Genomic DNA, 27,941 nt, shown 5'->3' on the forward strand with positions numbered 1-27,941 from the left:
TATAGTATTTATATTCTTGTACATAGGAGCAGCATTATAGTAGTTATATTCTGTACATAGGAGCAGTATTATAGTAGTTATATTCCTGTACATAGGGGCAGTATTATAGTAGTTATATTTTTGTACATAGGAGGCAGTATTATAGTAGTTATATTCTTGTACATAGGGGCAATATTATAGTAGTTATATTCTTGTACATAGGAGGCAGTATTATAGTAATTATATTCTTGTACATAGGAGCAGTATTATAGTAGTTCTATTCTTGTACATAGGAGCAGTATTATAGTAGTTATATTGTACATAGGAGCAGTATTATAGTAGTTATATTCTTGTACATAAGAGTATTATAGTAGTTATATTCTTGTACATAGGAGCAGTATTATAGTAGTTATATTCTTGTACATAGGGGCAGTATTATAGTAGTTATATTCTTGTACATAGGAGCAGTATTATAGTAGTTCTATTCTTGTACATAGGGGCAGTATTATAATAGTTATATTCTTGTACATAGGGGCAGTATTATATTAGTTATATTCTTGTACATAGGGGCAGTATTATAGTAGTTATATTCTTGTACATAGGGGCAGTATTATAGTAGTTATATTCTTGTATATAGGGGCAGTATTATAGTAGTTATAGTCTTGTACATAAGGGCAGTATTATAGTAGTTATATTCTGTACATAGGAGCAGTATTATAGTAGTTATATTCCTGTACATAGGGGCAGTATTATAGTAGCTATATTCTTGTACATAGGGGACAGTATTATAGTAGTTATATTCTTGTACATAGGAGCAGTATTATAGTAGTTATATTCTTGTACATAGGGGACACTATTATAGTAGTTATATTCTTGTACATGGAGGCAGTATTATAGTAGTTATATTTGTGTACATAGGGACAGTATTATAGTAGTTATATTCTGTACATAGGAGCAGTATTATAGTAGTTATATTCCTGTACATAGGGGCAGTATTATAGTACTTATATTCTTGTACATAGGAGGCAGTATTATAGTAGTTATATTCTTGTACATAGGGGCAATATTATAGTAGTTATATTCTTGTACATAGGAGGCCGTATTATAGTAGTTATATTGTACATAGGAGCAGTATTATAGTAGTTATATTCTTGTACATAAGAGCAGTATTATAGTAGTTATATTCTTGTACATAGGAGCAGTATAATAGTAGTTATATTCTTGTACATAGGGGTAGTATTATAGTAGTTATATTCTTGTACATAGGAGCAGTATTATAGTAATATTCTTGTACATAGGGGCAGTATTATAATAGTTATATTCTTGTACATAGGGGCAGTATTATATTAGTTATATTCTTGTACATAGGGGCAGTATTATAGTAGTTATATTCTTGTACATAGCGGCAGTATTATAGTAGTTATATTTTTGTTCATAGGGGCAGTATTATAGTAGTTATATTCTTTCACATAGCAGTATTATAGCAGTTATAATCCTGTACATAGGGGCTGTATTATAGTAGTTATATTCCTGTACATGAGGGCAGTATTATATTAGTTATATTCTTGTTCATAGGGGCAGTATTATAGTAGTTATATTCTTGTACATAGGAGCAGTATTATAGTAGTTATATTCTTGTACACAGGGGCAGTATTATAGTAGTTATATTCTTGTGTATAGGAGCAGTATTATAGTAGTTATAATCTTGTGTATAGGAGCAGTATTATAGTAGTTATAATCTTGTGTATAGGAGCAGTATTATAGTAGTTATATTCTTGTATATAGGAGCACTATTATAGTAGTTATATTCCTGTACATAGGGGCAGTATTATAGTAGTTATATTCTTGTACATAGGAGCAGTATTATAGTATAAAAAGGTAACAAGGGTGCTCACTATCCTTAGTGGGGGTGCTCAGGAGAAATTAGAATCCAATCTGCTATAGATCACTCCGGCACACCAAAAATGCTTCAAACAATTGTTATATTTTTATTATTTATATTTCACTTAAAAAATGGTGGGATACCATACAAAAAGAAATGGTCACAGTCGTAGACATATGAGAAGTGTCCCCAACGTTTCGGCACTTATTGCCTTTCTCAAGGGGTATCTGTCTATTTGTTATATGACCGGCAAGGATTGTGGCTCCCACTCGTGAATGCAGTCTTATCGGCGTCCGGTGAAAGGCTCCAAGAGTATTATAGTAGTTATATTCTTGTACATAGGAGCAGTATTATAGTAGTTATATTCTTGTACATAGGGGCAGTATTATAGTAGTTATATTCTTGTACATAGGAGCAGTATTATAGTAGTTCTATTCTTGTACATAGGGGCAGTATTATAATAGTTATATTCTTGTACATAGGGGCAGTATTATATTAGTTATATTCTTGTACATAGGGGCAGTATTATAGTAGTTATATTCTTGTACATAGGGGCAGTATTATAGTAGTTATATTCTTGTATATAGGGGCAGTATTATAGTAGTTATAGTCTTGTACATAAGGGCAGTATTATAGTAGTTATATTCTGTACATAGGAGCAGTATTATAGTAGTTATATTCCTGTACATAGGGGCAGTATTATAGTAGCTATATTCTTGTACATAGGGGACAGTATTATAGTAGTTATATTCTTGTACATAGGAGCAGTATTATAGTAGTTATATTCTTGTACATAGGGGACACTATTATAGTAGTTATATTCTTGTACATGGAGGCAGTATTATAGTAGTTATATTTGTGTACATAGGGACAGTATTATAGTAGTTATATTCTGTACATAGGAGCAGTATTATAGTAGTTATATTCCTGTACATAGGGGCAGTATTATAGTACTTATATTCTTGTACATAGGAGGCAGTATTATAGTAGTTATATTCTTGTACATAGGGGCAATATTATAGTAGTTATATTCTTGTACATAGGAGGCCGTATTATAGTAGTTATATTGTACATAGGAGCAGTATTATAGTAGTTATATTCTTGTACATAAGAGCAGTATTATAGTAGTTATATTCTTGTACATAGGAGCAGTATAATAGTAGTTATATTCTTGTACATAGGGGTAGTATTATAGTAGTTATATTCTTGTACATAGGAGCAGTATTATAGTAATATTCTTGTACATAGGGGCAGTATTATAATAGTTATATTCTTGTACATAGGGGCAGTATTATATTAGTTATATTCTTGTACATAGGGGCAGTATTATAGTAGTTATATTCTTGTACATAGCGGCAGTATTATAGTAGTTATATTTTTGTTCATAGGGGCAGTATTATAGTAGTTATATTCTTTCACATAGCAGTATTATAGCAGTTATAATCCTGTACATAGGGGCTGTATTATAGTAGTTATATTCCTGTACATGAGGGCAGTATTATATTAGTTATATTCTTGTTCATAGGGGCAGTATTATAGTAGTTATATTCTTGTACATAGGAGCAGTATTATAGTAGTTATATTCTTGTACACAGGGGCAGTATTATAGTAGTTATATTCTTGTGTATAGGAGCAGTATTATAGTAGTTATAATCTTGTGTATAGGAGCAGTATTATAGTAGTTATAATCTTGTGTATAGGAGCAGTATTATAGTAGTTATATTCTTGTATATAGGAGCACTATTATAGTAGTTATATTCCTGTACATAGGGGCAGTATTATAGTAGTTATATTCTTGTACATAGGAGCAGTATTATAGTATAAAAAGGTAACAAGGGTGCTCACTATCCTTAGTGGGGGTGCTCAGGAGAAATTAGAATCCAATCTGCTATAGATCACTCCGGCACACCAAAAATGCTTCAAACAATTGTTATATTTTTATTATTTATATTTCACTTAAAAAATGGTGGGATACCATACAAAAAGAAATGGTCACAGTCGTAGACATATGAGAAGTGTCCCCAACGTTTCGGCACTTATTGCCTTTCTCAAGGGGTATCTGTCTATTTGTTATATGACCGGCAAGGATTGTGGCTCCCACTCGTGAATGCAGTCTTATCGGCGTCCGGTGAAAGGGTCCAAGTGAGGACAGGTAGCCGCGTGCACGCAGTGCGTCCACCCACCTTTGGAATCCCAGCCCCGCACTGTGTTATGCATTATGCACAGGCTGACACGCAGTGCGCATGCCCAGGAATCCTAGCCCCGCACTGTGCATAATGCATAACACAGGGCGGGGCTGAGATTCCAGAGGTGGGTGGCCGCACTGCCCGCGCAGGCGCAGTCTGCAAGCCTGGCTGTGACGTCAGACGGCCAGAGCTTACAGCGCCTGTGCAGCACAGTAGTCCACAGCGCAGACACCGGTTTTGAAACGTAAACAGCGCTGAGGGGGCGGTGCCGAAAGACCATGAAGATTGGAGTGACGGCAGAGGAGCGGTTCGAGCTGGGGAGTGAGGACCCGCCTCCCTGGCTAGAGACAGGAATTGTGGCTAAGTATCAAATCACTTTATTTTGGGTATACTTGAACCTAAAACTAAAAGAGCCACCTTGTTAGAATGCAGCATTACTGCTGCACAAGGTGGCTCTTTTAGTTTATAACGGCTGGAGGGGGGTGACAGTGGCCCTTTAATTCCAACCCTAACTCTAATTCCAACCCTAAGGCTATGTGCCCACATTGCGGATTCGTGTGAGATTTTTCCGCACCATTTTTGAAAAATCCGCAGGTCTAGTTTATAACGGCTGGAGGGGGGGTGACAGTGGCCCTTTAAGGCTAGGATTGGAAATAGGGTTAAGATTAGGCTTGTGATTAGGATTATGGTTAGGGGTGTGTTGGGGTTAGGGTTGTGGTTAGGGTTGGGATTAGGGTTAGGGGTGTGTTGGGGTTAGGGTTGTGGTTAGGGGTGTGTTGGGGTTAGGGTTATATCTAGAGTTGGGATTAGGGTTTGGGGTGTGTTGGGGTTAGTTTTGGAGTTAGAATTGAGGGGTTTCCACTGTTTAGGCAGATCAGGGGTCTCCAAACGCAACATGGCGCCACCATTGATTCCAGCCAATCTTGCGTTCAAAAAGTCAAATGGTGCTCCCTCCCTTCCGAGCCCCGACGTGCGCCCAAACAGTGGTTTACCCCCACATATGGGGTACCAGCATACTCAGGACAAGCCGGGCAACAATTATTGGGATCCAATTTCTCCTGTTACCCTTGCGAAAATAAAAAATTGCTTGCTAAACATAATTTTTGAGGAATAAAAAATTATTTTTTTTATTTTCACGGCTCTGCGTTATAAACTTCTGTGAAGCACTTGGGGGTTCAAAGTGCTCACCACACATCTAGATAAATTCCTTGGGGGGTCTAGTTTCCAAAATGGGGTCACTTGTGGGGGATTTCTACTGTTAGTCACATCAGGGGCTCTGCAAATGCAACGTGACGCCCTCAGACCACTCCATCAAAGGCTGCATTTCAAAACGTCACTACTTCCCTTCCGAGCCCCGACTTGTGCCCGAACAGTGGTTTACCCCCATATATGGGGTATCAGTGTACTCAGGACAAACTGAGCAACAACTATTGGGGTAAAATTTCCCCTGTTACCCTTGTGAAAATAAAAAATTGCTTGCTAAAACATCATTTTTGAGGAAAGAAAACTTATTTTTTATTTTCACGGCTCTGCGTTGTAAACTTCTGTGAAGCATTTGGGGGTTCAAAGTGCTCACCACATATCTAGATAAGTTCCTTGGGGGGTCTAGTTTCCAAAATAGGGTCACCTGTGGGGGGTTTCTAGTGTTTAGGCACATCAGGGGCTCTGCAAACGCAACATGACGCCCGCAGACCATTCCATCAAAGTCTGCATTTCAAAAGTCACTACATCCCTTCCGAGCCCCGACATGTGCCCAAACAGTGGTCCCCCCCCCACATATGGGGTAACAGCGTACTCAGGACAAACTGGGCAACAACTATTGGGGTCCAATTTCTCCTGTTACCCTTGTGAAAATAAAAAAATTGCTTGCTAAAACATCATTTTTGAGGAAAGAAAAATGATTTTTTATTTTCACGGCTCTGAGTTGTAAAATTCTGTGTGCAAGCACTTGGGGGTTCAAAGTGCTCACCACATATCTAGATAAGTTCCTTGGGGGGTCTAGTTTCCAAAATGGGGTCACTTGTGGGGGGTTTCTACTGTTTAGGCACATCAGGGGCTCTGCAAACGTAACATGATGCCCGCAGACCATTCCATCAAAGTCTGCATTCCAAAACGTCACTACTTCCCTTCCGAGCCCCGATGTGTGCCCAAACAGTGGTTTCCCCCCCACACATATGGGGTATCAGCGTACTCAGGACAAACTGGACAACAACTTTTCAGGTCCAATTTCTCCTGTTACTCTTGTGAAATTAAAAAATTGCGGGCTAAAAAATAATTTTTGAGGAAAGAAAAATTATTTTTTATTTTCACGGCTCTGCGTTATAAACTTCTGTGAAGCATTTGGGGGTTCAAAGTTGTCACCACACATCTAGATAAGTTCCTTGGGAGGTCTAGTTTCCAAAATGGGGTCACTTGTGAGGGATCTCCAATGTTTAGGCACACAGGGGCTCTCCAAACGCGACATGGTGTCCGCTAACGATTGGAGCTAAGTTTCCATTCAAAAGTCAAATGGCGCTCTTTCCCTTCCGAGCCTTGCCGTGTGCACAAACAGTGGTTTGTGACCACATATGAGGTATCAGTGTACTCAGGAGAAATTGCCCAACACATTTTAGGATCCATTTTATCCTGTTACCCATGTGAAAATGAAAAAATTGAGACTAAAAGAAATTTTTTGTGAAAAAAAAGTACTTTTTCATTGCTGCGGATCAATTTGTGAAGCACCTGGGGGTTCAAAGTGCTCACTATGCATTTAGATAAGTTCCTTGGGGGGTCTAGTTTCTAAAATGAGGTCACTTGTAGGGGAGCTCCAATGTTTAGGCACACAGGGGCTCTCCAAACGCGACATGGAGTCCGCTAAAGATTGGAACCAATTTTTCATTGAATTAGTCAAATGGCGCTCCTTCCCTTCCGAGCCCTGTTGTGCGCCCAAACAGTGGTTCCCCTCCACATATGGGGTATCGGCGTACTCAGGACAAATTGTACAATAACTTTTGAGGTCCAGTTTCTCTTTTTACCCTTGGGAAAATAAAAAAATTGTTACTAAAAGATCATTTTTGTGACTAAAAAGTTAAATGTTCATTTTTTCCTTCCATGTTGCTTCTGCTGCTGTGAAGCACCTGAAGGGTTAATAAACTTCTTGAATGTGGTTTTGAGTACCTTGAGGGGTGCAGTTTTTAGAATGGTGTCACTTTTGGGTATTTTCAACCATATAGACTCAAATTGACTTCAAATGTGAGGTGGTCCCTAAAAAAATGGTTTTGTAAATTTCGTTGTAAAAATGAGAAATCGCTGGTCAAATTTTAACCCTTATAACTTTCTAGCAAAAAAAAAATGTTTTTTTAAAAAATTGTGCTGATGTAAAGTAGACATGTGGGTAATGTTATTTATTAACTATTTTGTGTCACATAACTCTCTCGTTTAACAGAATAAAAATTCTAAATTTGAAAATTGCAAAATTTTCAAAATTTTAGCCAAATTTTCATTTTTTTCACAAATAAACGCAAAAACTATCGACCTAAATTTACCACTAACATGAAGCCCAATATGTCACGAAAAAACACTCTGAGAACCGCTAGGATCCGTTGAAGCGTTCCTGAGTTATTACCTCATAAAGGGACACTGGTCAGAATTGCAAAAAACGGCCAGGTCATTAAGGTCAAAATAGGCTGGGTCATGAAGGGGTTAATTACATTTCGAAATGAGGAAAGGGCAACTTGAAATCTCTTTGCTATCTTTTGATATCCTTCTCCTTCTTTATCGGCCTTCATCATTTTCAGTAGCAGCTGCTTTGAAGAACCCATGGCTGCAGGTTTGTGGCACAAGGTTATAAAACCCATCTTATAAAGCTGGAAAATTTGCATCACCTGGCCTTTCCTTATGATGATAGAGAACAAACCTTGTCAAAGTTATCAGAGCACACAAATCTACATGGATGTCCAAACTTTTGCATTGGCCCATTTTCCTTTTTGAAATTTTTAAAATGTAGAAAATAACTATATTTTTTTTTTGCCTAAAATACAAAGGAAATGTGTCATCTTTAACTTTAAGCCTTTTAGAGATCATTTCACTTCATCTTGCTTAACTCTTCACAATAACGGTAATTTTGACCAGGGGTGTCCAAACGTTTACACGACACTGTATATGACTTGTTAATGACAGGATTGACCTATTCCTTGCTGCTGGGTCAGGACGAGACAATACTTCTTGTTCTCACTTACTCTTTTCACTGGGTCTAAAAAGATCTTGGTGTAAAACAGTTGGTCGCTGACATCATCCGCGCCGTCCCAGTCCGCCAGCAGTTTATGCAGATATGGAGCATAACCTATGAAAGCTGGAAGAAGGGACTAATCAGTACAAATGACATTTAACTTTCCCCGAAAAGGAATTGAAATCATTGGCGATTGTTCCTTGGCGCTGAGCTCAGGATTCCAAGTGAGAAAACCTCGGACCAGCACAGAATGGGGTAAGGCACACAACAGAGAACAATGGCTCCTTAGTTCCCGGGAGCAGTGGGGGTCCCAGCTCACGTGTAATTAGGACAGTTAATGAGCGTATACCTGCGGAGCCTAAGAAGCGCTTGCCCTCTCGCACAGAGGGATACTTGGGCTCCAGACGTCGCTCAGGATAAGCTGCTGCTTCTGCTGAGAAAACCACTTTACTTTTAGTCTGCTTGAACTTCTTGAGTAGCTCGGCCGGACTTGAGGCCAATACAGTATCATAACTGTGAGAGTATAAAAGCAATGTAACAAAAAGTGAGAACCTGCGACATCACTGAGGCACCATACACCTCGTACCTCAGGTTTCATATCAACGTTATGCTCGGGGTCTGCCCTTTGTTCATACCTTTCAGTGAAGAGAATGACGAGGTCTTCATTATCTGCATGTTGCTCCAAAGCGGTTTTCAAGAGTCGGACTTTCTGGCCATCCCCGTGCCATTCTTCTCCATGACCCAGCACCTGCGGTCAAATTAGAAATGGAGTATTAATAAACCCTAAACCTAGAGCAGGCACATCCCTGGAAAGCAAATATGGAGGTACTGTGATATCACTGCCGCATTATCTGTACAGGTATCTACAAATACTCAGGACCAGCGTCCACAACGCACTGCTCTATGGGATCAAGAAACCAGAAGAGTTTTTTTAAATAGCTCAGAATGCGACTGGAGAGTAAGACGTGATGGAACAAAACATTGATACAGAAGTCATGCAAAATATTGGTAGATTTGTATCAAACTTTTTCTTTTCTAAAGCATTGCACTATTGTGATTAGGTGATGACTTTTGGGGACCCCCAGCATCAGCGGTGATTTCTGGGGAATATCTCACCAAGTGCGACATCTCCACAGGGAAAGTATTACAGTAAATATTATTGATTGCTCAAGCAAAGCATAGAAACAAACCCACCATTAAGTGTGTACATGGTGTACTTTACATGCTCCTTCCGCCTGAAAAAGCATTTACAAATATCTATAAAGAACATATCCACTGCAATGTCAAAACCACTTGCTGTGCATATGTTCCATCTTTTTGATCATCTATATACCCCTTCAGACTTTGAAAGCCATGAAGAGGCTAAAAAGAACTGACCTGACCATTCTGTGGGCAACTTCCGATCACTAAATTATATATACAGTTCAAAAAAGAAAGACAAGAAAAAAAGGTCTTTAGGAAAACACAGCTGATGTTCTCCTGAAAGAAAGCCGAGATCTTACAAACTGTGAGGCAGAAGGATACAATCTGCAGATATTGCCATTATACAATATTTAAACAAAACTTTGAGCCCCTTTGAAGTCCTGAATGAGTTTATCACCAGAACAAAGATCGGTATATTTTTTCCTTTGTCTTCATTCGTTACTTCTTTGGGCTATGGATTTTTCCTCTTTGTTTAGTCAGTCCAGAAGTATTTCCTCTGTCAGTCTTGGAATTCCTCCTGAAGATGCCCTGAGGGTCAGAACCCGTTTATCACACACCTTCACTTTGTAGTTGAAGCATTGCGCAGATCTCTGAAATCTTCTGAAGCCGTCAGTCTCTTCAGTGGCCACAGTTAGGACCAAAAGATTGTCTGGAAAAAAGGAGAAGGGTAAATGAGGGAAAGTAGTCATCCTGGCAGTTAAGACCCCAATGCAGAGCAATAGGTAGTATCTGCTACAATATCTACTGTCCCTACACGTCTGTGATTCCTGAGATTGATGGAAATAGATACAACTTTTTTCTCATAGGAAAACATTGTGGTCACACACAAGTAGTGTTGAAGGGTCATTGCCATCTTAGCCATTTATCACTTATCTACAAGACAGGTGATAACTTCCTGCTCTGGAGACTCCGACCAATCTCTACAAGGGGGCTCTGAAATTTCCTATTTGAATGGAGTGATGCCTTTGTATTCATGATGCCACTCAATTCATTGCTATCTCTGGTTGTCTCATAGACAATAAATGAGGCAATAGAGCACCTCAGTGGCCATTATGACGTTAAGACAGTAGCCCACATATTCTAGATCAGTGGTGGTCCCATCAGTGATACCCACTGTAATCAGTAAGTTAATGTCACGTTGTGACGGTCTTCGGTAAGGAAGGGGGCCTCAAACTGTCCCTGGAACTGGGATCCTAACTGTCCTGGGTTTACTCCTGAAGGTAGAAAGGCCTGAGTCTCCTACCTTACTGTGCTCCTGTTAAAACTTTGATCTGTCCCCTCCACCACACCATGAGGCCTGGGACAGAAATGTAAGACAAACAAAACACAAAGACAAAACAGGGATAACAGAAAACCTCTATCATACAAAAGCACTAACCAACAAGAGGGAGGAACTAAATGGGAACAGGGACCAGAAAATAAACACACGCGTACTACAGCAAAGCACAGAACACTACTGCAAAAACTCTACTCCAACCACTGAACTTTAGCACACTGCACAGGAAGAAAAATCTTTCACCAACAGGGACAAGAAGGTCTGAACAGTTTTTATAGGAATGACCAGATCAGAAGCACTGAAATGGATCTGCATGTTTCTGACCAGCATAGAAAGGGTCGTTAACCTCTTCAGCACCAGAGGAAACTAAATGCATGGTGGGACACAACTCACACCATCTCTAAAGAAATTCATTATCTGATGTGACCGTCTTCCTCAAGGTCTTCCAGGGGGACGTGACACACTCGTGACAGTTATCCTCTATGCTGTGGATAAGTACAAAATTGCTAAGATGATAACCCTTTTTACAACACATGGGGACCATTTTTCCCGTGAAGACTAACAATTTAGGACCTAAATACTTTATCAATATCAATGAAAATGATGATATGTCGTGGTCTCAGTGATGGGACATTCACGTATCTCAAGAATGGGAATGCCTATTCTCCATCCATCGCCAGAAAAGATGTCATAGTGTAAGTGCAATCTCTTTACACTTTGGCAAATTGGAAATACAGTCAGCCCAGTCCTGAATTATTACAGAAAAGTCATATTGTCACCTCCATCACTGCTGCACAACTAAAATAAAGCTTTGTCCCAGCCGAGAATTACTGGAATTCATTTTTTAGTAAGTTCTTGGGGGAAAAGAAGTCTAGTGTAGAACAAGGAAAGTATTTATGGCCATCTGCACCCTTTAAAGTGTGAGGTTACAGATGTGAGCTGATTTTGCTGTTATCGGTGGGCTGCGCAGAGCCGGCGGGGGCTTCCGGCAGCGATGGGGAATGAATGCATCTATTCTATTCATCACATTCTACACCCAGCCTGCAAAATCCTTCTCCAAAATGATCTGTGCATCTAATACAATGCCTCAATCTCCCTGGAAAAGGATGATTTAGCTGCACCTGTCCACAATATGTCACCTTATAAAGCTATGTGCGTGTGCTAGGAGTAGTTTTTTTTTTTATTTTAGGCTGTTAAAAATGACTTTTACCCACGTTCCCCTATTACTGAAATCAGTTTTGTTTGTAATAGAAGGCTCGGTCCACACTACATTAGTGGCCATTGTCAGGAGCAGACGTTCAGGAGGTTTGTGCCCGATGGTGACCACTGTCCGGATGGATGCCGGGTCATCTGTCCACCATAGGGGATATATTCCTTTGCAGTGGTCTCTGGTTATTATACGGGTTTGGGGAGGCTCCAACATTATCTGTTTCTGTAAATGAGCGCAATGCAATGCATCATTCCCCGCATGGTGTTGCCATCGCTACCCGTTAACCCAAGGGACTTGGGCTGTGTTCTCACTGAGTTTTTGGAGCAAGTCTCCTTTAAAAGAAACAACTGAAAAATTGCTTAAAAATATTTAAAAAAATGTTCTTATTATTTTCTATTGTAAACCAACTTGATGTTCATATGTTCAGTCCATTAAGTTTTTTTTTTATTTTCTGTTTTGGCACCTGTAGGGTAAATGGAGGCATCTGGAGCCTGTCCCGGGAGGTTTCCCTGATTTATGGACCAAATGCAGGTGCAGAATAAGATGTGAACATAAATTTAGTGTGACAATTTACTGACAACCTCCCTGAATTCATAAGTGCTGCCCCTGACATCTACCCTGGTGGGCCACAACACTTGTGTATCTGTAGAAATCAGTGAATGCACATGTCCATATGAATGTGTATGAATCGCACAATCATCCACGAGATCTTGGGGTCTGCACCAGGGACATTATGAAGCTGCATGTATAAAGTAATAGTGCACCCCATTAACATGTGGCAGTCACAGAACCATAACCTCAGTGCTGTGGAGCATGGCTAATGATGCTTCTATGGACTGGGACTATCCCTGGCTTCGGTCCGACTGGGATCTGCTAGTTCTATCCTCTATAACGCTGATTATAAAAATGTACTGGTGGGGGTGACGGCCGCACAGGATCTGTCTGACCCCCCACATTTGTATGTTACCTATATGATAACTGGTCTGCGATCATCCCACCATTATAGATTCTCACTGGAAACAGGACACATTCTCATCCTCATACAGAGTATCTTACAATTGAAATCTAAGAGGTTCTGCAGCAGCAGCTAATCTGTACCCATGATATCAGAGACAGAACTGCAAGGCTCAGCAGGCTGACAGAACCCATGAATGTCCCCAGGGTATTTACAGGAGCGATGTTTAACTATTGTAACTTTGTATCCAGGTTGGCAGCAATGTAACCTCTTCTGTCTGTGACATTGTGAGAACAAAGTAACATTTCTAGTAACTTCTACAGTGAAAGAAGAGCCAGATCTGGGCACGGTCCCCCAGTGCCCCCACACATGGGTGTGATGTCAGAGACCCCTGTGTCACATGTGTCTAATGTATAGGGAAGAGACCAGGAATGGCCAAATATCAGAACTCACCCCCTGGGCTGGAGCCAAGGGCCCCCAGGGCCACACAGCTGAGGAGCAGCGAGCTCAGGAACATGTCGCACCTTCCACAGCAGCTTCCACTGAGACCCCCTGCTTCCCCCCAGGACTCTGCCACGCAATAACCACGCCCTCTGCAGACGTCACTCAGGGACACACTCCCTGATTGGCCCAAAAAGTTCAGAAGCCCCACCCACAAGTCATGACAAGGAAACTTTGGAAACTCTTTCGCTCCCACAACCAGGAGTTACAGGGTTAATGGAAAGATTCTGAAACATTAGAAGAATTTTACCTCCTGTTTAAATTGTCATCTGGAGCCATTTATTCCAGAAGGTTCCAAATCTGGGAAAGGAGCTGACTTTATTGGATGCTAGAACTTTCCAGACACCTGGCCAGAGGCTGCAGAGCCAGGAGAGTAATAAGGAAAGCTTCTGTGCAGGGAGGGGGAGGGGATGAGTGACAGCTCTGCAGCACAGAGTGCAGCTCACAGTGTCACCTACATAGAGAATGACTGCCAAGCACAAAGCAGCAGCAGCAGCCATGTCTGTATACAGGGACTATGTCTGTATACAGGGACTGTGCTTCACTCCCTGCCAGTCACTGCTTGTCCCAGCCCAGATGTTACAGGGAGTACGTGCAGCACGTGAGAAGTGTGCAGAGCCCCCCCCCCCCTCAGCCCAAATCACTGCCCCCCACACACAAGCATGGCCCACTAGACACTAGATTCATTTATTATCATATTTATTATCACTCTTATGTCAATATTTACTTTATATCTTTGTTATTTGGAATATTCATCCCTGAGTTCATTCATGTTTGTAACTTTTATCTCTGTGTAGTTGTTATTTATTTTTGTTATTCGGCTTATTTGTAAAAGGTAATTTATAGTAATCAAACGGTCACATATGCAAACATTGTTCATGAACATAGAACCAAAACTAATTATTCCAAAAGGACAAATAAAAATGAGAAATATACCCAATAGGAAAATGAAAGAGAGAGGCACTAATAAAATCAATGTATGCAACTTATAATTTAATAGTTACAAAAATAAAAAAAATAATGGTTAGGAATGGTAAGACTGTAAGACAATGATAGGAAACCTTATGTACATAGATCCAGAATGGATGAATGGATGAAGAGTCCCTGGATCCGTCCTCCTAAAAGGCTCAAATACCAAGAAAAAGAGTAACTAGATGTATATTAATAATCAAAGATTGTTCATTAGTGGATATAATAATCATTAAGGGAATGTTAGATGAATGAGCATTAAGGGAATAGGTGGACAGTGATACAGACACTATAAAGCACCGCCCTCGTCCCATGGATCCATACTATTGCATAGAATATAAAATGTCCAGGCAAACATAAGATTTAAAATAAGACACAGTATATATAAATAGATGCTCTAATATATCGTACATGCATATATATAATGATACAAGCGCATGAGTACAGAAACATATGTTATGTAGAGGCTATACATTGAGACATGGCGAGCGTGAGCTTATATGTCCAGAACCTCGACGTGCGTTTCACTGCACTAGGCTTCATCAGGAGGTTTGTTCTTGGGTACATCTACATCATAACATATTATTTGCTTATGAACCATGTGCAACAAATTGAAATTTATTATTAGACATTATTAAGGATTTAGCAAATGGCAGCATCATTCAGGTGATTAAGTCAATGTGTTAGCGTACATAAGTGATTTTCCACAAACTGAAAAACAAAAAATTGCAAGATGCCCAAGTGCTAGTTTGAATGGCACACACTGTAAGGTGCACGAGTGCTATAGTCACAAGCACAATTTCTGGACGCCACTGGCCTGTGAATCTGAATGCAGCCAAGTATCTCTTCTTCATTTATCGGGGGTGGCGTGATGCAATGATTCAGGAACAGTAGCTTTCCTCCCATAAAAACCTATTTCCACTTATATCTATGGAGTTGGAAGATACAAATGTTGTAAATCCCATATGATGGGTATCATGTAGGGGGCATATAGATATGCAGAAATCAGGGCTGACCTGGGTGTTAGAACCTGAGAAATAGCCCCTGATATGTAACAAGTGGATAAAGTCATTATCTAGTCAGGGCCCCAAGTTATGGTATTTACAATCTAACCGACCCACAAACTGAGGGCGAGACTTAACATGGCGGCTGAATATGGGGCAACTATTCTTATGTGATCAGCGATTAGTCTTTAGTATTAAAGAGACGTTTGCAAACAATTTTATAAAGTAATGCAAAGGTGGAAATAATATGGCTCCCATTTTGGAAAATATCCCAATATCCTTTCATTTATAAATGCAAAGACTGATCCCAACAATCAAATTGTGCTTTCCCTTCTCTTAATATTAGCTGTTGGCCCAAGCTTCTTCATTTATACTGGGGTGATCTCCTGAAAGGTAATGATCCCAGAGATGGAATTTCTACTGTGAAATGCCTATTGTTGGGCTATCCCTATTAGAAGCTGTGGTCATGTTTTCACTTTTTCCGTTTCTGTAGCTTGCATTTAGTACAGTACACTGGAAGCTGCTCATTGCTGTTCGGTGTTAAACCCAATCGCCCGGCTCCCTGACAGCTCAGTCTCCAGTCCTCCTGTCTTCTCCAGAAGGTGAATCTAAGCTCAAATATCACATCAGAATTGAGCTTGGCAGTGCAATCAGAGTAAACCAGGAGGGGCTGGAGACTGAGCTGATAGGAGTCTCTGTCAGAATCAGCACTGAGCAGCACTGAGCAGCTTGCAGTGTGATGTAATACATGCAAGCAGCAGAATATGGTCAAACATTTTTTCTTTACAAAAACCAAATACAGTTTTTATCCATCCTTTTAATGTCTATATGCCCTATTCATCACTTGCATTCTTTAAATAATTTTTATACTTTGACTTGGGGTTTTTGCTGACTTTTTTTTTCCCACCAGGTTCAGCACAATGGAGCACACAATTGATGAATTTTGTGCAAAACCTAAAATCATCTTTTTTCCTGTTTTTGCAACTTTTAGTATGAAAAGGTTGCATGTTTTGCAAAGTGTCTCAAAATATTATACTTTTCACTTGGTGTACATAAAATCACTCCAGGGAGGAATGGAGTAGAGTTGGGCCACATTTGATGACTTTTTCAAAAGTCAAATTTCTTGAATCAGTCTCATATGTGTGGAAAAGCCACATAACCGTAAGAATAAGAACAATAAATGACAAAAGACAACTCGAAAATAGATGCAAATTGTGTGATGAATTTGTTGCGTATCAAAAAGTACCTAATTGAGAGGTATTGATGTCAGAAAACTGGCGGAAATGTGATGATGAATTGGGCCTGATCACCATATATTGCAATGGTTTCCAAACAGTGTCTCTTTCTACTGTTGTGAAACTACAATTACCAGCATGACATGCTGAACCAACAAGAGACATTTACCTAATATGTCGGGGTGCTCCTGTGTGATTCCCACCTCTTGGGAGAACTGAATTTCGATGACTACAGTTTGAGTCTAGTTGAAAGTTATTCGAACATTGGATAAAAGTTTGATGCTCGGGGATCTGGATGGGGGACCCCAATGTACTGGTAAGGAAGCAACTGGGAGAACATTCAGCTGCTTCCAATAGTTAAACAATTGAGGGCTAAAATAGTGGGGATCTGTAGGAATCCCACGATCAGCCCCTGTGGATCAGACATTTATACCATATCCCCTTTAAATGCGAGGTCCTATGGCTTAACTTTGTCCCTTTCTCATGTGCTTTGCATTTACTTTTTGGGATGTTCTTTACCGGAGTTCATGTATTTTATATGCTTTCCTTCCCATGTAGAAGACTAAGTAATTGTATTTCAGCAAGACCATATTGATTCCAGCTTCCTGCAGCAGAGAAAAGCAGAGGAAAAAGGCTCCATGGAGATGATAATAAGAGAGCGCGCCCTGGAGGGAGCAGAACAGAGGCTCGTTGTTACAGAACCTCAGTAAAATAAGCAAAACCGTCTAGAAAAATCAACTAGAAGACAGGAAGTGAATTGTGAAAGGAATGTGCCACCTTTTATCAGTCATTTGGAGCAGATGTCTAGAAATTGTCGTTTTTGATTTTTTTCGGTGCAAGCAAAAAATAATGGAGAAATAATCATACTGTACAAAGCAAAGGCCATCCATGGTTTTATGTAAGGAAAGTTGAATCCGTGCATGGTGAAATGTTTTCAGCTTTATTATATACATTCTCAAGATCTCTGCTTACTGTGTTGGAATAAATCTGAGACCCATACAAATCTGTGTCCGTACTGTAATCCTGTGTGTCCCCGATTTTATATGGGATCTGTAAAAAAAATAGTTTTCTGTTTCCCGCTGTATTATGAAGGGGCTCTGATTGAATTAATTGATTAAATAAAATCTGACGGGAAGACTTGTCTCTCCGACAGCCCCCGGAAAATTTTTGATACGAGGGTGCGCAACATGCTCCCATCGCTGTTCCCTGTAACTGTAGGTAGAGAGTCTCCCTGAAGAAAAATAAAATGTGGGTATGAATGAATTCCTTAAAAATTGGAGGATGAATCCAGAGAGTTTTCTCACATGTGGCTGTAATATCAGTTTTCTACCAGTCAATCCTTGGTGACATTGAATTTTCTTACATATTTTAAAAAAGTTTTTAAAAGTGTTTAAAAAAAGTGGAAGATTCCATCTAAAAGCATAAGAGAGAATATAAAGAGAGATGGGAGTAATACATCTCTGATCAATAATGAAGATAAATATTGCATATTTATGCAGCAGAAGTTTTGTTGCAATTGTGTCACTTCAAGGCTCTTAAAACTGAACAGATTTTCCCACAATGTAGAAGCGCAAAACCTACAGAAATGACGGCATACACAGTGTATAATATCACTTGACTTTATTAATCACACCATTTGAATATACATGATAAAAAGTGTTTAAAAAAGTGGAAGATTCCATCTAAAAGCTTGGGAGATAATATAAAGAGAGATGGGAGTAATACATCTCTGATCAATAATGATGATTATTATTAATGTTGTAATTATATAAAGGAAGGAATATTGAAAGTTCTGATATACAGGAAGTAATGGGTCGGATCACAATGATGTACATTAACTAATCATTGTGCAAATATGTAAGAAAATTCAATGTCACCAAGGATTGACTGGTGGAAAACTGAGATTGCAGCCACATGTGAGAAATCTCTCTGGATTCATCCTCCATTTTTTTGGAATTAATTCATACCCACAATTCTATTTTTCTTCAGGGAGACTCTCTACCTACAGTTCCAGGGAACAGCGATGGGGGCATGTTACGCACCCTTGTATCAAAAATCTTCCTGGGGCTGTCAGAGACTTGTCTTCCTAACAGATTTTATCCCCATTGGTGGAAAAAGTTAATTTGTGGGCCAGGTACATACGGTAGATGATTTCATTTTTTGTTTGGCAGGGAAATCCAAATGATTTGAATACAAAAAAAAAAGAAGCACCGAGGCAGCTATGTGAAAAACACTGTCACAAACTCTTTATTTTTAACCCTCCACTACAATTTCAAACTCGGTTGAAATTAATCTACATTTTACGTTTCCCCAAATTCCAGGACGACCTGGGTATTATGTGTGAACCTATCTGTAAATGTGTGGATCACCATCTACAATAATGATTGAGACACCAAAAATATACTAAGGAAAATGGAGGATCTTCATCATCATTATTCACGTCGATACAAGCAAAGTTTTTCCTCTCTGGATTCATCCTTAAAGGGGTTGTCTACACCACTTAAGTCTGCAGTCCCTCTGTGTGACTTTAGACTTGAGAATTTCCCCAGCGCATGTACTGTGTGCTACAAGGATTTGCCGGTTTCTGACCCAGGACCAGTGTCTATGAGTTATACATACTCCCGACCAGTGGGCGTGGCCTCACTCTCCATACACTTCTATGGAGCAAGGCCACACCCTCTAGTCAGACACGCCCACTGGCTAGAGGTGTCACTAGTCGGGGCGAAGTGTATGGAGAGTGAGGCCCCTGCTGGCCGGGAGTAGGTATAACTCATACATATCCTCCAGTCCTGGGTCAGAAACTGGCGAATCCTCGCAGCGCACAGTGTGTGTATAGGGGATCATACGTCTGCACTCACACAGAGGGACTGTAGACTTATTGATTTGCATTGGACAACCCCTTTAATTATTGGAATTCATTCTTACCCACAATTTCTTTTTCCTAATAACCCACATATATAGGGATCAGGGTGGTGGGATTGAGCGACTCCAATGCCCCTGTGAGAGACTGACAGCAGCGTTTCAGTGGTTGTAGAGCTGTGATAGGGGAGATCGCCAGCGTTTGCTGTCAGAGGCGGGTGCTGGCTGTATAAGGCTGCTTTCACACTAGCGTCGGTACGGGGCCGTCGCGCTGCGTCGGCCCGACGTACCGACGCATACTGTGCAAAAAATGCCCAATGTGGGCAGCGGAAGCAGTCTTAGGACGCTTCCGCTGCCCCATTGCAAGGTCCGGGGAGGAGGGGGCGGAGTTTCGGCCGCGCATGCGCGGTCGAAAATGGCAGACTAGATGCACAAAAAACGTTACATGTAACGTTTTTTTGTGGTGGCGGTGCGTCAAAACACGACGCAACCGTCACACGAAGGTTGTGACGTGTGGCAATACGTTGCAATGAGTCGGTAATGTTAGTCTATGGAGAAAAAACGCATCCTGAAGACAACTTTGCAGGATGCGTTTTTTCTCCTAAACGACACATTGCGACGTCCGCCGAAAAACGCTAGTGTGAAAGTAGCCTAAGGCTACTTTCACACTAGCGTCGGTACGGGGCCATCCCCCTGCGTCAGCCCGACGTACCGACGCATACTGTGCAAGCGCCGCACAACGGGGGCAGCGGATGCTGTTTTTCCACGCATCCGCCGCCCCATTGTGGGGTGATGGGGGCGGAGTTCCGGCCGCGCATGCGCGGTCGTAAATGGCGGACCGTCGGCACAAAAAAACGTTACATGTAAAGTTTTTTGCTGCCGGCGGTCCGCCACAACACGACGCAACCGTCGCAAGACGGTTGCGACGTGTGTCAATGCGTCGCTAATGTTAGTCTATGGGGAAAAAACGCATCCTGAAGACGACTTTGCAGGATGCGTTTTTTCGCCAAAACGACGCATTGCGACGTATGCAAAAAAAACCGCTAGTGTGAAAGTAGTCCACAGCCATTTACAGAGTGGGTGCAGCTCCTTACACCTGCAGGTGACAGAACTGCATGTATCGGGCCACTACAGGTGTATAAAGTCCAGATTCACTGACAGCAGGCAGAGATAGTGACGATGGTGATGGGGGTCGTCACCTAGGTCAGGGGGCTGCATGACAGCACAGAGGAAATCCCGCATGTGACCACTAGAGGCGCTGCGCCTCCCTCAGCCCCGTCATGTGACAGGCGCTGCACGCGTGACTATCACGTGAGTCGTGACCCTTTCTGACAGCGGAGGACGCCGGGAAGTTTCTCGTCATCGCGATGGTTGGCGGTGACCGGCGACACTTCCGTGTTGTTGTGTAGACTGCAGACAACTGCGAGGTGGAGACCTGCTGCCCGGGCTTCATGCGAGTGACGGCGGCGACCGGGCCGGTGAGTGGACTGCAGGAAGCGGTGTGTTGTGGGGGAGCTCGGGGGATAGGGGGGCGCAGGCCCGGTGCCAGCTGCGCCCTGTGTGTAATGTGCAGTAACCTGATGGGCCGCTGTGAGGCGCTGTAGGGGTCAGGGAGAAGGGGGCTCTCTGAAGGTCAGGGGTCAGACCCTAGTATTGGGGGTCTCGGGAGTGAGTGGGGTGTAACATATAAGTAAATGACATATTCTCCAGGTCCGGTGTCTTACACTTTGTTGTTGGTGGCATACAGGTCGGGGGTCAGTATTCGGTGCCTCTCTGAAGGTCTGGGGTCAGTATATGGTGCCTCTCTGAAGGTCTGGGGTCAGTATAAGGTGCCTCTCTGAAGGTCTGGGGTCAGTATACGGTGCCTCTCTGAAGGTCTGTGGTCAGTATATGGTGCCTCTCTGAAGGTCTGGGGTCAGTATACGGTGCCTCTCTGAAGGTCTGGGGTCAGTATATGGTGCCTCTCTGAAGGTCTGGGGTCAGTATAAGGTGCCTCTCTGAAGGTCTGGGGTCAGTATAAGGTGCCTCTCTGAAGGTCTGGGGTCAGTATACGGTGCCTCTCTGAAGGTCTGGGGTCAGTATATGGTGCCTCTCTGAAGGTCTGGGGTCAGTATATGGTGCCTCTCTGAAGGTCTGGGGTCAGTATATGGTGCCTCTCTGAAGGTCTGGGGTCAGTATAAGGTGCCTCTCTGAAGGTCTGGGGTCAGTATAAGGTGCCTCTCTGAAGGTCTGGGGTCAGTATACGGTGCCTCTCTGAAGGTCTGGGGTCAGTATATGGTGCCTCTCTGAAGGTCTGGGGTCAGTATAAGGTGCCTCTCTGAAGGTCTGGGGTCAGTATACGGTGCCTCTCTGAAGGTCTGTGGTCAGTATATGGTGCCTCTCTGAAGGTCTGGGGTCAGTATATGGTGCCTCTCTGAAGGTCTGGGGTCAGTATATGGTGCCTCTCTGAAGGTCTGGGGTCAGTATACGGTGCCTCTCTGAAGGTCTGGGGTCAGTATATGGTGCCTCTCTGAAGGTCTGGGGTCAGTATAAGGTGCCTCTCTGAAGGTCTGGGGTCAGTATAAGGTGCCTCTCTGAAGGTCTGGGGTCAGTATACGGTGCCTCTCTGAAGGTCTGGGGTCAGTATATGGTGCCTCTCTGAAGGTCTGGGGTCAGTATATGGTGCCTCTCTGAAGGTCTGGGGTCAGTATATGGTGCCTCTCTGAAGGTCTGGGGTCAGTATATGGTGCCTCTCTGAAGGTCAGGGGTCAGACTCTAGTATTGGGGGTCTCGGGAGTGAGTGGGATGTAACATATATGTAAATGACATATTTTCCAGGTCCGGTGTCTTGTGCGCTGTTGGCGGTTGCTGGAGGCATGTGCTGCAGATGAAGTGTGACCGCCCTGGAGAGACCACTGCTGCTCCCTCCCACAATGATTCACCATCCGTGACCCGGAGATTTTCATCTGCCTCCTCCATTCTTACTCCAGACTTGGGTTTCTTCAGACGTCATCACTAGACTCCATCCCAAATGTGGTTACATCAGAGGATCAAAGGTTTCCCAGGCCTGCTCTCCAGCAGCTGGGCCCGCCGCATCCTTGCCGTCTTGGGTTTTCTTTCACTGATGTACTGGTACTTGTCTACTGGATCCTTGTTCCGTTCCTTGTGGTACTCAAGCCATCCCCGAAGTGGCCCTGGGGCGTGTCTACAGACCCAGACTAAACAATGGAAGACACTGGCAGACAGGGGCGACTTAATGACGGTCTCCTTCCCAGGAGAGGAATCCAAACTGCAGGGCCCGGCTATGGTCGGGAATGGCTTTCTTCTGGTGGACGTTGTGAAGAATAACTTGTGGGTGTCTTCTCCCTCTGTGCCGTTCCGTATGACGGACTATTCCCCTGTAATAAACATGAAGAGCTCGGGGGCGACAGCAGATGTCCGCGCCTCTGCCCTCTTCTATAAGGAAGGTCTGATAAGGTCGGTTCGCTGTTTGCAAATCGAGTTGACGGACTCCCACCGTGACTGTGTCTCTGTCCGCGAAGACTTCTTGGCACACAGGAGTCGGCCTCACCTGTACATTCAGCGCATCCACATCTCCAACCCCAGCGACAAGGTGGCGGTTTTCGATGTCTCTTCCCAGAAGCCATTTTCCGGAGCCAAGTTTTCCACCAGTGTAGAGAAAGTGCAGGATAGACAGTTCCTCCTCTCCTCTGGACGGGTGTCCATAGAAGATGGGAAGAGTATTCTGGTCGTACTCGCGACTAAGAAGCTGTTGACCCGAGTGCAGGTCCCCCCCAAGTCTGAATTCGATGAAACTATGCTCTCTGTCGTATATACGTCTGAACCTATAGACTCAGGAAAGCTGGAGGAGAACTTCAGTAAACTACGAGAGTCTGCAAAGAAGGAGATGCTGGAGGTGATGCGCATGAGACCGGACGACCTCTACAGCGAGCACCAACAGATTTGGTCAGATTTGTTTGTTTCAGGTAAGATGTCTGTGTCTCTATATATCTATCGTACATGTCGCTCAGCTAATTTTTGCTAATTTGGATGGGTTGGCTGTTACATAGCACAGCACCTAGTAAATTGCAGAATGAATAACCAGTAAATCATGAGCTTGTTCTGACGGTTTGTGTTGCTGTTCTCTCTTCTCCTGATCCATCTTCTAAGCTGACTTATGACCACATCAAAGCTTAATTTACAACTTGGTCAAAAATCAGCTTAGTAGATGGATCAAAAGAAGAGAGATTAAGGTTACAGACCAGAGGGTTCTCACTGATGGACTCAGAGGGTTCTCACTGATGGACTCAGAGGGTTCTCACTGATGGACTCAGAGGGTTCTCACTGATGGACTCAGAGGGTTCTCACTGATGGACTCAGAGGGTTCTCACTGATGGACTCAGAGGGTTCTCACTGATGGACTCAGAAGGTTCTCACTGATGGACTCAGAGGGTTCTTACTAATGGACTCAGAGGGTTCTCACTGATGTACTCACCGCTGTCTCTTTCTGCAGCCTGCTGTGTACTATGATACATACAGCATAAGCGTTACAGACCAGAACGAGCTCACTGGTAACTCATTTTCCATTCAGAGAGAGGATGGAGCAGCCAGATTGTTTCAGCCTTGCTTTGTGTAAATGTCTGGTGTGAGGAAGGTCACCTCTGATGGGTTCATCCAGTATTAGGAGGAAGTTTGTTCCCAGTTCCTGCTGGTAATAGGCAGAGTCTTCTATGTGTACAGTACAAACAGCGTGAAGTCCTCAGTGACACGTGACTACTCACTGGGCGTACTGATGCTCTGTAGTTATTTTTTGCGAGTACTGAGTCATAGAAAGCAGCCTAGATTATTCTAGAAACAGAATTGACTCATTCAGCAGATCTCTCTTTTGGTTGCAGACAAAACTAGCAGCCAGTCCCCCAGTAAGATCCCACTGCTTGGACTCCTGATAAGCTGCTGACGTGAAATTCCCCAGCAGTGTCCCCACAGGTGAAATGAAGCATTGCACATTTTCCATATCAATCAGTAATGTAACGTACGTGTGGGGTCCTCCGGATACTGTTAGCTGCTCTCTACTTTATCTAGAACCAGACACCTTTTTATTATCCGGCAGGAAAACTTTGAAAAAGGATTAAACCGCCATTCTTACATGGCTTTTCATAGCAAGTACACCAGCCTCAATGAGTCTGAGTTCTTTTTAATAATGTATGCAATTTATATTGTGAAATCTGATGACAGAATATCTTTAGTGATATTTATTTTTCTCCAGGCATTGAAATGAGAAAGATTAAGGATGCCCACACTCCATCCAGCGATACCATCAACATCACACTGTACTATATTCTTTCCTGTTCCCTGGCTCCTCTGGTAGATCCCCTTGTAAGCAACGAGGAGCGAGAGAAAATGGAGCTTTCTCTGAATTACGCTGACCACTGCTCTAGCGGCCATGCTACGATGCACGCAGAGAATCTGTGGCCCAGTAAGCTGAGTGGGATTACACAGCTACTGCAACTCTGGGACCTCTGGAAATTGACCTTACAGAAGAGAGGCTGCAAAAGCCTGGTGATGGCCGGGGCCCACGGACTCATGCAGGGTATGATGCTGAGCTTTGGTGGCCTGCAGTTCACTGAAAACCACTTGCAGTTCCAGTCTGACCCTCACGTCCTTCACAACAGTTACTCCCTACGAGGGATACATTATAACAAGGACCTTATCAACCTGGCCGTCCTGCTGGACCAGGAGGAGAAGCCTTTTCTGCACGTGTCGGTGAAGTTCCAGGACAAGCTAGTGAAGCTTTACGCCTGCGAAGCCGGATGTTTAAATGAGCCGATAGAACTGACCTCCGAAATCCGCGGACACACGTTCCCTGTGCTGGTCACTCAGCCCTTAACCCCGTTACTTTACATCTCAACAGAACTGACCCATTTGCAGGACTTGAGGCACACGCTTCACCTGAAGGAAATCCTGGCCCACGAAGAGCACATGGCCAAACAGTACCCCGGCCTGCCGTTCCTGTTCTGGTTCAGTGTGGCCTCTCTGATCACCCTCTTCCACCTCTTCCTGTTTAAGCTCATTTACAATGAGTACTGTGGACCGGGGGCAAAGCCGCTCTTCAGGAGTAAGGTATAACGCCGGCTGCTTCTTAGACCAGCGCTGCCTCCTTCTTCCTGTTAGCTACACTTTGCCTGCTGATGCAGCCTGCAGATCGGGGGACTTGTGCGGTGTGTGTGCATGTGGTGGTGGTGGTGGTTTGCACAGTTTCCATAAAATACAAAGCACTGAGTCAATGCTGAATATTTTCTAGTCTTTTACCTGGAATACAAGTGTTTCTAAAGACTGAAGATTATGCACTTTCTGCAATATAGCAAGAACCTTTCAAGAGCCATGGCGGATCAGTCCTGCCCTGCACTAAGGCTGATGTGTCACCCCGTGTAATAGACTCTGTACATAACACAATGATAAATGTGATCTCAGAATATTGAGATGCATGTGTGTTATACTCCGGACCAGGGCTGCAAATTAACTGGAAGGTCCACTGGTAGAGCTGAGCCTTTCTGTCATCTCCTGCTTCCACTACCAGGGTATAGTTTTACTTCTTGTACATTGAAAGGGTTATTCCTAAGGGTAGGTGATAAATTGTTGATTACAGGGACTCCTTCCTATCCCCAGAACAAAGCACTGAAATGCTCCTTAAGAATGGAGAGGTGGCGCCATATGTGCTTCCCCACTCCATTCATTGTCTTTTGACATCCCCTTTAAGTGGCAGTCACCCCCCTTTCAATTCCTCAATATCCAGAAGAACCTTTGTAGTACAGTTTTTGCATTTGGTTTACTTTCACTTGTTAATTGTCTCAGCTTATTTTTATGGAAACATTTTTGGGTTTCTTTTGGTGATTTTGGTAATTTGGCAGCTTTTTACAATAAATCTGGTGTGATTGGGTTTAATTTGCTTAACCAATAATTTGTAGTAAATGTCTCCTATTGCTTACTAGTATTAGCAGTCAGAGCTGCACTCACTATTCTGCTGGTGAAATAACTGCATACATACATTACATTACTGATCCTGAGTTACATCCTGTATTATACTCCAGAGCTGCACTCACTATTCTGCTGGTGCAGTCACCGTATACATTACATTACTGATCCTGAGTTACCTCCTGTATTATACCCCAGAGCTGCACTCACTGTTCTGCTGGTGCAGTCACTGTGTACATACATTACATTACTGATCCTGAGTTACATCCTGAATTATACCCCAGAGCTGCACTCAATATTCTGCTGGTGCAGTCACTGTGTACATACATTACATTACTGATCCTGAGTTACCTCCTGTATTACACTCCAGAGCTGCGCTCACTATTTTGCTGGTGGAGTCACTGTGTACATACATTACTGATCCTGAGTTACATCCTGTATTATACCCCAGAGCAGCACTCACTATTCTGCTGGTGCAATCTCTTGTACATACATTACATAACTAACCCTGAGTTACATCCTGTATTATACTTCAGAGCTGCACTCACTATTCTGCTGGTGCAGTCACTGTGTACATACATTACATTATTGATCCTGAGTTACATCTGTATTATACCCCAGAGCTGCACTCACTATTCTGCTGGTGCAGTCACTGTGTACATACATTACATTACTGATCCTGAGTTACATCCTGTATTATACCCCACAGCTGCACTCACTATTCTGCTGGTGCAGTCACTGTGTACATACATTACCTTACTGATCCTGGAGAAGCCCTCAGAGGTAGAAGGAACAGCTGACCTCTCCTCTTAATATGGCCAGTTTATAGCCGGTAGTCATAATAGTTAAGGTGTAAGATATTAATATTTCTTATTGATTAAACAGGAAGATGATACTGTCTGATTGACAGCTCACAATGATTCAGAAATCACCAGCTGAACCAGAAGAGGCCGCTCTGCTGCAGGACCCGAATCAACCTGGCGCCCAGAGTAACCAGTATGGTTGTGTCACTTACATATTACAAAGTATCGAGATCTGTAAATTGTTAGCGAAATATTGGCAGCTTTCTACCTAGTATGTGCACAATGTGAAGGCTGAAAAGGAGCGTCACCTCCATACCAGGAACGAGGCGCCACGATGACCACAAGGAATATATTATAGTGCCTCATCATTCTGCCTCACTACCTAAATAGTCGATAAGTTACTAACATATTGTCTGATTTGTTCCAATGGTTTTGATATTTAATTAAATGCAGTGAAATAGACTTTTATTTTGTGAATAATTGTGAATATGATAGTGGTAATAATATTGCTTGCTATGTACAGATGACATATAAGCCAAGGACTACAAGAATCAGCAAAATCCCTGATGATTGAAAAGTGATGTGGTTTGGATTGAGGTTTTTCATTTTGTAAATTTTGTATTAAATTAAATCCGACCTTTTAAAACATTTTCAACCTGTTTTTACTTTTCATAAAAATGTGTATTGTGCTGCATATGGTATAGATCTATATTATTCTACA

The 27,941-nt window shown here is 42.5% G+C and overlaps 2 protein-coding genes and 1 long non-coding RNA gene across 4 annotated transcripts in view; 2 read left to right on the forward strand and 1 right to left on the reverse strand.

Moving 5' to 3' along the window:
• PLOD1 (procollagen-lysine,2-oxoglutarate 5-dioxygenase 1) overlaps positions 1 to 13,488 on the reverse strand; it is a 42,442-nt gene extending 28,954 nt beyond the window's left edge. Inside the window, exons 1-5 of the mRNA XM_077249672.1 lie at positions 13,352 to 13,488; positions 10,015 to 10,106; positions 8,890 to 9,002; positions 8,604 to 8,767; positions 8,265 to 8,377 (exon numbers count right to left, since the gene is read on the reverse strand). Of these exons, the coding sequence (XP_077105787.1) occupies positions 8,265 to 8,377; positions 8,604 to 8,767; positions 8,890 to 9,002; positions 10,015 to 10,106; positions 13,352 to 13,415 (546 nt within the window). The 5' untranslated portion in view covers positions 13,416 to 13,488. The remainder of the gene's footprint in view (positions 1 to 8,264; positions 8,378 to 8,603; positions 8,768 to 8,889; positions 9,003 to 10,014; positions 10,107 to 13,351) is intronic.
• Positions 1 to 17,593, forward strand: part of LOC143764256 (uncharacterized) — a 58,900-nt gene extending 41,307 nt beyond the window's left edge. The window contains exons 3-4 of one of the 2 annotated variants that reach the window (XR_013213136.1): positions 12,413 to 12,474; positions 17,189 to 17,593. This is a non-coding gene — a long non-coding RNA (uncharacterized LOC143764256). The remainder of the gene's footprint in view (positions 1 to 12,412; positions 12,475 to 17,188) is intronic. The other variant, XR_013213137.1, reaches the window with a different exon arrangement.
• A 3,039-nt stretch (positions 17,594 to 20,632) lies between these two features.
• Positions 20,633 to 27,868, forward strand: KIAA2013 (KIAA2013 ortholog). The gene is made up of 4 exons (XM_077249674.1): positions 20,633 to 20,944; positions 22,284 to 23,431; positions 24,712 to 25,565; positions 27,303 to 27,868. The coding sequence occupies exons 2-4, from the start codon at positions 22,477 to 22,479 to the stop codon at positions 27,318 to 27,320; spliced, it is 1,827 nt and encodes a 608-aa protein (XP_077105789.1). The 5' UTR covers positions 20,633 to 20,944; positions 22,284 to 22,476; the 3' UTR covers positions 27,321 to 27,868.
• The last annotated feature ends 73 nt before the right edge of the window (positions 27,869 to 27,941 follow it).

This window comes from Ranitomeya variabilis, chromosome 4 (assembly GCF_051348905.1).
Source record: "Ranitomeya variabilis isolate aRanVar5 chromosome 4, aRanVar5.hap1, whole genome shotgun sequence".
Classification (NCBI taxonomy): Eukaryota; Metazoa; Chordata; class Amphibia; order Anura; family Dendrobatidae; genus Ranitomeya; species Ranitomeya variabilis.

Bases quoted from the DNA above. Each gene is read 5' to 3' on its own strand.
- KIAA2013 (XM_077249674.1), top strand. From the start codon at position 22,477: ATGTGGTTACATCAGAGGATCAAAGGTTTCCCAGGCCTGCTCTCCAGC. The intron at 23,432-24,711 runs GTAAGATGTCTG...ATTTTTCTCCAG, and splicing joins GTCAGATTTGTTTGTTTCAG to GCATTGAAATGAGAAAGATT.